We start from the raw sequence: 10,930 nt of genomic DNA on the forward strand, positions 1-10,930 counted from the left end.
CAGGTGAGTGAAAAAAAAATTACAGCCCAAGAACAGGCCCTTCGGCCCTCCAAGCATGCACCAACCATGCTGCCTGTTCGAACTCAAATCCCAAAGAACAAAGAAAATTACAGCACAAGTATGTTTAAACCATATCGATAGATGAATACATGGCTGATTCCTTCACCTGGAGCCTGCCTGAAATGTGGAACGCCATCACTTCAAAATACGTTGCTAATTTAAAGTGAAGTAAAATTCATTTATTAGTCACAAGTAACACTTACATTAACACTGCAATGAAGTGACTGTGAAATTCTCCTAGTCGCCACAATCCGGTGCCTGTTTGGGTCAATGCACCTAACCAGCGCATCTTTCGGACTCTGGGAGGAAAACGGAGCACCCGGAGGAAACCCACACAGACACAGGGAGAATGTGCAAACTCCATAAAGACAGTGACCCAAGGCTGGAATCGAACCCGGGTCCCTGGCGCTGTGAGGCAGCAGTGCTAACCACTGTGCCACTGTACCGCCCCTAAAACGGGAGCAGTCTTGGGGAAGAATCCGTAGAGATGCAAGAACATGTGTGGGAGCAGGATGGACTGTCCAGTCTGCTGATCCTTTTCCACCATTCACTATGACCATAGCTGATCTTCGGATTCAAAGCCATTGTTCCGCTCACTCCCCTTTTTCCTTGAGACTAAATGTCTGTCACAACGTAAGTATTCAATGATGGAGCATCCACAACCTTCAGCAGTAGATATGGGCATCGCTTGTTGGCCAGCATTTATTGGCCATCCCTAGTTGCCCTTGGAGGGCAGTTGAGAGTCAACCACATTGCTGTGGCTCTGGAGTCACATGTGGTCCAGGCCAGGTAAGGACGGCAGATTTCCTTCCCCAAAGGACATTAGTGAATCAGATGGGTTTTTCTGACAATCGACAATGGTTAAACGGACATCAGTAGACTCTTGATTCCAGATATTTCTTATTGAATTCAAATTCCATCATCTGCCGTGGCAGGATTCGAACCCGTGTCCCTGGAACATTAGCTGAGTTTCTGGATGAATAGTCTAGCGATAATACCACGAGGCCATCACCTCTCCACAAATTCCAAAATATTCACAAGTCTTTTGCTGAAGAATTTTCTCCTCAATGAGCAGCCACTCATTTAAACTTTTATTTTAAACTTTAGCTTAATTTATTAGTGTCACAAATAGGCTCACATTAACAGTGCAATGAAGTTACTGTGAAAATCCCCAAGTCGCCACACTCCAGCACCTGTTCGGGTACACAGAGGGAGAACTTAGCATGGCCAAATGCACAATTTTGGATTGTGCCAGGTTTAAGATTCCCCAGGATAGGGGAAAGAACTGCTCGATATCTCTAATCCAAAGCCCCTTGTATGCTTCAATTAGCTAATGCTATTCTTATAAAGTCCAGAGAATATAGAACCAGTTTTCTCTATCGGGCAAACTGCTCATCCCCAGAGACCCACCTGGTAAACCTTCGCTGTACATCCTCCAGTGCAAGTATATCCTACCTTAAATATGGAGACCAAAGTTGCACACAGTGGCCGGAGTTCTCCGGCCATTCACACCTCGCTGACAGAGAGGATGGAGAATTTGGCACTCAGCCAAATCTCCATTCACCGCAGCGGGACAGGGGAATCTCGCTGGCGTGAACAGTTGCAGAATCCTGCCCAATATTCCAGGGCCAGAATATTATCTTGCTTGGGTAGGTGTACACCTGCCTCGGAACTGCGTGACATCGCACAAAAAAACTTCAGGCCCGTGTCCGAAGCACTCCTGCAATATTTCGGTCGGCAGGAGCACGCAAGTGCCGGAAGTGCGCCCGCTATCAGTCAAGCAGGCAATTTAGCCCATTAAGGGACCAATTGAACACCATTTTACATGACCCATCTACTTTTACGGTCTAAGAATCATCTAGACGTTGACTCGATTCTCTCCCCATAGATGCGGCACGGTAGCACAGTGGTTAGCACTGCTGCTTCACAGCTCCAGTTTCCCGGGTTCGATTCCCGGTTCGGGTCACTGTCTGTGCAGAGTTTGCACATTCTCCTCGTGTCTGCGTGGGTTTCCTCCGGGTGCTCCGGTTTCCTCCCACAGTCCAAAGATGTGCGGGTTAGGTTGATTGGCCAGGTTAAAAATTGCCCCTTAGAGTGCTAGGATGCGTAGGTTAGAGGGATTAGCGGGTAAATATGTGGGGGTAGGGCCTGGGTGGGATTGTGGTCGGTGCAGAGTCGATGGGCCGAATGGCCTCCTTCTGCACTGTAGGATTTCTATGCTGTCAGACCCGCTGAGATTTTCCAGCATTTTCTGTTTTTGCTTTTATGGTTGATTGACCTTTATGGCCTAGTTTCAACCTGGACCCAGGGCAGGAAAAAGGTGTCACGGGGCTCAGGTTTGACTGTGCCAAGGAGGCACGCTTTGCAGAGTTCTTCCCTCCAATTTATTTTTCAGCGGCTCCCTGAGAGAGCGCCGCAGCAGCTGTCACTCTGAGGAAGGTACGCTGGAAACACTGGCCCTTTTCATGGTGCCCGCCCTCCCCGGGAGCACTCGGCCTAGCCAGTCAATTGGCCAGCCAGCGTGTAATTGCACTCCCGGGCCTGGGAACACTTTTCACACCCACCACTGGGCCCGCTCTGTGCTTCAGGCCCAGGTGTGGTCTCACCAAATAATTGGCTCCTACTGCAGCGACATTCCATTTGCAATTTCCCATGACTTTTGCCAAGTTCCTTTGTTCCATGTTCCTCTGCGACTGAAGACAGAGTACTGGGCTAATGGTAAGATACTTGGTAGTGTGGATGAACAGAGGGATCTGGGTGTCCACGTGCATAGATCCCTGAAAGTTGGCACCCAGTTTGATAGGGTTGTTAAGAAGGCGTACGGTGTGTTAGCTATTATTGGTAGAGGGATTGAGTTTCGGAGCCAGGAGGTCATGCTGCAACTGTACAAAACTCTGGTGCGGCCGCATTTGGAGTATTGCGTACAGTTCTGGTCGCCACATTATAGGAAAGATGTGGAAGTGTTGGAAAGGGTGCAGAGGAGATTTACCAGGATGTTGCCTGGTATGGTGGGAAAATCGTATGAGGAAAGGCTGAGGGGCTTGAGGTTGTTTTCGTTAGAGAGAAGAAGGTTAAGAGGTGACTTAATAGAGGCATACAAGATGATCAGAGGATTAGATAGGGTGGATAGTGAGAGCCTTTTTCCTCGGATGGTGATGGCTAGCACGAGGGGACATAGCTTGAAATTGAGGGGTGAGAGATATAGGACAGATGTTAGAGGTAGGTTCTTTACTGAGAGAGTAGTAAGGGCGTGGAATGCCCTGCCTGCAGCAGTAGTGGACTCGTCAACATTAAGAGCATTCAAATGGTTATTGGATAAACATATGGATGATATTGGAATAGTGTAGATTAGAGGGGCTTTAGATTGGTTCCACTGGTCGGCGCAACATTGAGGGCCGAAGGGCCTGTACTGCGCTGTAATGTTCTATGTTCTATGAATCGTGAACTTCCCAACCCACAGACCGCAATCAGTAAGGATAGGCAACAACATCTCCTCCACGATCATCCTCAACACTGGTGTCCCACAAAGCCGTGTCCTCAGTCCCCGACTATACTCCTTATGCACCTTTGACTGTGTGGCCAAATTCCCCTCCAACTTGGTTTCCAAGTTTGCTGACGACATCACTAGAGTGGGTTGGATCACAAACAATGACGAGACAGAGTACAGGAATGAGACAGAGAAGCTGGTGAACTGGTGCAACAACAATAATCTCTCCCTCAAACTTCAACTTCAGGAAGCGTAGTGGAGAACATGCCCCTGTCTACATCAATGGGGACGAAGTAGAAATGGTCGAGAGCTTCAAATTTTTAGGTGTCCAGATCACCAACAACATGTCTGCTCCCCCCATGCCGACACTATAGTTAAGAAAGCCCACCAACGTCTCGACTTCCTCAGAAAACTAAGGAAATTTGGCATGTCCGTTATGACTCTCACTAACTAACCAGCCTCCCATCCATTGACTCTGTCTACACTTCCCGCTGCCTCCGAAAAGCAGTCAGCATAATTAAGGACCCCACGCACCCCGGACATTCTCTCTTCCACCTTCTTCCATCAGGAAAAAGATACAAAAGTCTGAGGTCACGTACCAACCGACTCAAGAACAGCTTCTTCCCTGCTGCCATCAGACTTTTGAATGGACCTACCTCGCATTAAGTTGATCTTCCTCTACACCCTAGCTGTGACTGTAACACTACATTCTGCACTCTCTCCTTTCCTTCTCTATGAACGGTATGCTTTGTCTGTATAGCGCCCAAGAAACAATGTTTTTCACTGTATACCAATACATGTGGCAATAATAAATCAAATCAAACATTGCCCCCTTGGAAAATGGTGCAGAGTGTTGGAAGGATTCTGCAGGCTGATATGACAAACCTGCATTGAACGAATACAAATCCACCACAAATCCATTCCTTGCTTGCTCCAGAAACCAAATTCAAATTCCAATTGAATCCAATTAAGGTCCCCCACAAGGGAGACAAGCAAGATCCAAGCTGACATTACACCCCATCTTGGGCTTGATCTGACACTTGACCCTTACGGCCAACAAATCTGTAGGGGGAAATTGAGACCATGACCTTCGGGAGCTCAGGGGCAGAGCAATAGTACAACCAACTAAGCCACCCTACGTAGGCTGGTAAGTCTACATTTGCCAGTGCAGTTGGGATGGTCCAGTAGTGTACCACAGCACTGCAAAAAAGAAATTACCCCAATTGAAGCACTTAACCACATAGAACTCCCTGAACCGCACAAAAAAAATAGGTCAAAGGTGAAAGCAAGATGGGTGGGGAACTGTCAAACTGAGTCATAGGCAGAAAAAGAATGAGAAAAAAAAAGACTCGACTCCAGCTCAAAGTTTGCACGAGTTTCTTTTGTGGTTTCAAACATTGGCAGAACAGCGAGAGAGAACCAAACCAACAGTGGTTAAAAGAGATGGCATTTTATCTAAAAAAAGATGTTCAATTAAAAAAAAGGATACTTCCTGACACAAAGATGCACATCAAGTATTTGAGAAACAAGTTAAAATGAAAAGACACTGCTACCAATTGGTGCCGCCCTCATAACAGCAAATAAAATACTATCCAAAACCAAGGGCAGGACTTTCCACTTGGATTGGAAGCCTGGCGTTGGGCTCCGTCAACAATGGTCAGCTGACATCAGCTTTACAGGCCAATTAGTGGACAGAGAGCATGCTCACCACCCATTGAAGGATGGAAAGCAGGCTTTGGAAGGCGGGGGCCCCAATAGGAGGCCCTTTAGCACGGGTGGGAGAGAGATGGTTGCTGCATCTGTTGTGAGGCACCTTCTCAGAGCTTTCTGCAAATGGCCACAGCTGTGGGGCCACCCTTGTGGTGGGAGTGGGTGGGGAGAGCAGGCCTGCAGCTGCAGCTTTGGCCAGCTAGGAATCATGGCCTGAAAGTGGTCCTGCAGTGCTGGCCCTCTTCCTGGTCTGCTGGCAGGAGGCAGCTTCCTAGCTCCTGTTCTGCTCCCGATGCCATGCGAGTGGGGGGAGGGTTGGAGAGGCGGTGAAAGAAGGTAGCCACTGGTCAACTGGACAATTCTAGCCCACAGGGATGGTTCTACTGCCAAGAAAATGGTCGCGAGTCAGGACAGCGGCAAGGCAACAGCACAACGGCCAGCACTGGGAAGTTCCTTACCAGTCCCCCCCCCCCCCCCCCCCCCCTCTGATTCCAAACCCAAATCATCTCCAAAATCCTGCCCCAGGTGCTTTTAGAAAATGAAACCAGCCTCAAGAAGTAGATATTGTGAACATTGCTTATTGTAATACTTATTTATGCTTGCTTGCTTATATTCCAACAACAGCTACACTTCATAAGCACTTCCACTGGTCATTAAACCTTCTGGGGGCTTCTGAAGTAAGAACAGGCACTGTTCTTTATCTCTCCCTCCTGCCACCTTTTCTTTTACTATGTCAAAATTTGACCTCAAACACGCTCCCTGTTCCAAAACAATTCACTCTGTGCCCTCACCCTCATTTAGGGTTGCCAACTGCGATTACATTTATTCCTGGAGATTTCATTACACATCTTGCCCCAACACATTCAGCCATGAGTCGGCCAACGCATCCCATCCTTGTGATGCACTGACTTCCGACGCCAATTGGACAGCAAAAAGACTCATTACCCAATCCTGTCTCACCGGGAAGATGATGGTGGAATGGGTGACATGATGGCACAGTGGTCAGCATTGCTGCCTCACAGCGCCAAGGACCCGGGTTCAATTACAGCCTCGGGTGACTGTCTGTGTGGAGATACACGTTCGCTCCATGTCTGCGTGGGTTTCCTCCGGGTGCTCCGGTTTCCTCCCACAATCCAAAGTTATGCAGGTTCGGTGGATTGGCCATGCTAAATTGCCCCTAAGTGTCAGTTAGCAGAGTAAATGCGTGCGATTGCGGGGATAGGGCCTGGGTGGGATTGTTGTCGGTGCAGGCTCGATGGGCCGAATGACCCACTTCTGCACTGTGGGGAATCTATGATTAGGCTCACTGGACTTAGTAATCCAGAGACCCACGGTAATTGTGGACCTGGGTTCGAATCCCACCACGGCAGATGTCGAAATTTGAATTCAATAAAAATCTGAAATTAAAATTCTAGTGATGACCATGAAACCATTGTCGATTGTCATAAAAGCCCATCTGGTTCACTAATGAACTTTAGGGAAAGAAATCTGCCGTCCTGTGTACACTGCTGTGTAGTTGACTCTTAAATGCCCTCGGGGAAGGCCTAGCAAGCCACTCAGTTCAAGGGAAAATTAGGGATGGGCAACAAATGCTGCTCTTGCCAGAGATGCCCACATCCCATGAAAGAATAAAGAAAATAATTGGATTATGTCTGACTGTCAACTAACCAGCCTTCCCCCCCTCCCCCCCCCAACCCCACTGGTAAAGGAAAATGTTCAAAGAAAATGACCAAAAAATCCTTTTTAATGTCGCTATGTCTGCTCGTGTCCAGATTGATCTGCCCCCTTCTCGAGGTCCACTGGCAGTTTGATTCAGCCGAACCCTTTCTCACACTTCTCATCCATGCTTTCAAACCTACCCATGGCCTTAACAGATATTACAGTTTAAACAATCTCCTCCAACTCCACAACCCATCAACCCTCCGTCATTCACTTCCTTCCAACAGCAGTGACTGCGTTACAACCTTCCGGGCCCAACATCGAGTTGAGTAATTTCCACTCCTAACCACTGCTCCCATTTCTTCAGACAGCGGAACGTTCTGCTTTTTCCCACTCACTCTTCCCCAACTTTGGTTCCTTTTTTCCCCCTTACATCACCATCCCTTTAATGAAAATAAAATACTGCAGATGTTGGGGGGCTGAAATAAATGTCGGTAAAACAAGGAGATAGTCATCAACTTCAGGAAACGTAGTGGAGTACTTGCCCCTGTCTACATCAACAGTGATGAAGTGGAAATGGTCGAGAGCTTCAAGTTTCTCAGTGTTCAGATCACCAACAATCTGTCCTGGTCCCTCCACGCTGACGCTATAGTTAGGAAAGCCCACCAACGTCTCTACTTTCTCAGGAGGCTAAGGGAATTCAGCATGTCCGCTACAACTCACCAATTTTTACAGATGCACTACAGAAATCATCCTTTCCGGATGTATCACAGCTTGGTATGGCTCCTGCTCTGACCAAGACCGCAAGAAACAACAAAGGATGTGAACATAGCCCTTTCCATCACACAAACCAGCCTCCCATCCATTGACTCCGTATACACTTCCCGCTGCCTTGGAAAAGCAACTAGCATAATCAAGGACCCCATGCACCCCGGACATACTCTCTTCCACCTTCTTCCGTCAGGAAAAAGATACAAAAGTCTGAGAACACGTACCAACCGACTCAAGAACAACTTCTTCCCTGATACCATCAGACTTTTGAACGGAGCTACCTCATATTAAGTTGATCTTTGTTTGCTCCCTAGCTACGACTGTAACACAATATTCTGCACTCTCTCCTTTCCTTCTTCCCTCTGTTGAGTGTTTTTCAGGCACCTTCTATTTTTAATCCAGTTCTGAAGAAGTTATATTGGAATCAAAACATTAACTCCTTTTCTCTCTGGAGTTTTTTTTAAAAGCCCTTTCTATATTTACCACCACAATACCTTTTACCATGTAACCTCTCCTGCCTTCCAGCCTATCAGAGATCTTCCCTCTTGTTCTTTGTTCCCCTCCCCACCTTCCCCTGCCTACTTAAACCAGTCAATCTTTAACTGCTGCCATTGTTGGCAAAAGATGATTGACCTGGGGTGGCACAGTGGTTAGCACTGCTGCCTCACAGTGTCAGGGACTCAGATTCAATTCCTGGCTTGGGTCACTCCCTGTACAGAGTCTGCACGTCCTCTACGTGTAGGTTTCCTCCGGGTGCTCTGGTTTCCTCCCAAAGATGTGGAGATGCCGGCGTTGGACTGGGGTAAGCACAGTAAGAAGTCTCACAACACCAGGTTAAAGTCCAACAGGTTTATTTGGTAGCAAATACCATAAGCTTTCGGAGCACAGCTCCTTCGTCAGATGGAGTGGATATCTGTTCTCCAACAGTGCACAGACACAGACATCAAGTTATAGAATACTAATTAGAATGCAAATCTCTACAGCCAGCCAGGTCTTAAAGGTACAGATAATGTGGGTGGAGGGAGCATTCAACACAGGTTAAAGAGATGTGTATTGTCTCCAGACAGAACAGCTAGTGAGATTCTGCAAGATCAGGGGGAAAGCTGTGGGGGTTACTGATAATGTGACATAAATCCTTGGGTTAGGTGGATTGGCCTTGCTAAATTGTTACCCTAGCGAGGGTAAATACATGGGGTTATGGGCATACGGCCTGGGTGAGATTGTGGTCGGTGCCGACTCGATGGGCCTTTTTTTGCACTATAGGATTTATGTCACATTATCAGTAACCCCCACTGCTTTCCCCCTGACCTTGCAGAATCTCACTAGCTGTTCTGTCTGGAGACAATACACATCTCTTTAACCTGTGTTGAATGCTCCCTCCACCCACATTATCTGTACCTTTAAGACCTGGCTGGCTGTAGAGATTTGCATTCTAATTAGTATTCTGTAACTTGATTTCTGTGTCTGTGCACTGTTGGAGAACAGATATCCACTCCATCTGACGAAGGAGCTGTGCTCCAAAAGCTTATGGTATTTGCTACCAAATAAACCTGTTGGACTTTAACCTGGTGTTGTGAGACTTCTTACTGTGTTCCTCCCAAAGTCCAAAGATGGGAATTTTCACAGTGATTTCATCGCAATGTAAGCCTACTTGCGACAAATAAGTAAACCTTAAACTTTTTAAAAAGGTGTGCGGGTTAGGTGGATTGGCCTTGCTAAATTGTTACCCTAGCGAGGGTAAATACATGGGGTTATGGGCATACAGCCTGGGTGAGATTGTGGTCGGTGCCGACTCGATGGGCCTTTTTTTGCACTATAGGGTTCTATGACCTGAAACATTAACACGCTTCCTTCTCCACCTTTTGGCTAAGATCTAGTGTCTCCCCATGTCTGCGTGGGTTTCCTCCAGGTGCTCCGATTTCCTCCCACACTCCAAAGGTGAGGTAGATTTGCTCAATTGCTCCTTAAGGTCCCAAGATATGTAGTATAGGGGGATTAGCGGAGTAAATATGTGGGGTAAGATGCCCTGTCAGAGAGTCAATGCAGACTCAATGGGCCGAATGGCCTCCTTCTGCACTGTACGGATTCTATGGATCAAGCCCAGATCAGGTGCAATTCTTGTCAGCTTGGATCTTGTTTGTCTCTCTTGTGGGGACCATGAATTGGATTCAATCTGAATTGGTTTCGGTGGTGCATTAAGCGCCCTACAGCACCTTAGAAGCTTGCTGTAGAGAAGGAGGCCATTCGGCCCGTCGCGACGGTTCTGGCAGAAAGAGCCAATTAACAGAGACAGTCTGTCCAAAGCTGGAGACATTAACTTTACAGTTGTTGACAACTGTCCGATTCCGGAACCCTCGCTCCCTCTCTCTTTATTTTGAACAGATTTTCCTTTTTGACATCTTAAAAGTTCTGGGGAAGTCATAAAAGAGGTGAAACTTTCTTTTCCCCGGCACTGAAATCGTGAGAAAAGACTGTGCAAACAACTTTAAAAAGCAACATGCATGAGACGGTGGGGAGATTAGAAGTTCCTTACCGTCCGCTCGCACCAAGACAAATGTCAGGCAGACAAAGACCAAGCTTCTCAAAAGCAACATTTTGCAACAACAAAAATAAAAAAGTGCTCCTGGCCAAACTTAAAACAGAGCTTCCTTTCATTAACTTTTAGCCAGGCGGCTGGCGAGGCAGTGGGTAGTTAATTTCAGCAAGTCTATTTCCCCACCCTATTGACACAGCCAGATTCCTGTCAATCCAGCTGACTGACAGCTCCCTCCTCCAATTGTAAAACCCCCCTCCTTCACCAATCCCTGCTTCAACTTTAAAGTTTGCCGAGGCGACGCCCAGTTTAGAGTTTTGACAGATGAATAGTGAAACAGGAATATCCTGGTTCGGTCTCATTGCTGAATCCGCGGCCAAGACCGCACCCCGCGGTGCGGTGGAGCTGGCAGGAGAGGGCATGAACAAACTGGGATTGCTGAACATCTGATCATTGTACAAATCAAACGGATTTAAAGTAAAGTTTATTTATAGGTCGCAAGTAAGGCTTACCTTAACACTGCAATGAAGTTACTGTGAAATTCCCCGCACTCCAGCACCTGTTGGGGTCAACACATTTTAGACTGTGGGAGGAAACCAGAGCATTGGAGGAAAACCACACACACACACAGGGAGAATGTGCAAACTCCACACAGACAATGACCCAAGCCAGGAATTGAACCCAGGTCCCTTGCGCTGCAAGCAGTAGTG

At 47.4% G+C, this 10,930-nt stretch overlaps 1 protein-coding gene across 3 annotated transcripts in view; it reads right to left on the bottom strand.

The window, feature by feature from the left end:
- LOC144499889 (uncharacterized) overlaps positions 1-10,417 on the bottom strand; it is an 89,972-nt gene extending 79,555 nt beyond the window's left edge. Inside the window, exon 1 of one of the 3 annotated variants that reach the window (XM_078222525.1) lies at positions 10,221-10,412. In XM_078222525.1, coding sequence (XP_078078651.1) covers positions 10,221-10,281 — 61 coding nt within the window. In that variant the 5' untranslated portion in view covers positions 10,282-10,412. Of the gene's footprint in view, positions 1-10,220 lie in introns of all 3 variants that reach the window. The other 2 variants (XM_078222523.1, XM_078222526.1) reach the window with 2 other exon arrangements.
- Positions 10,418-10,930: the final 513 nt, after the last annotated feature.

This window comes from Mustelus asterias, chromosome 10, assembly GCF_964213995.1.
Source record: "Mustelus asterias chromosome 10, sMusAst1.hap1.1, whole genome shotgun sequence".
NCBI lineage: Eukaryota > Metazoa > Chordata > Chondrichthyes > Carcharhiniformes > Triakidae > Mustelus > Mustelus asterias.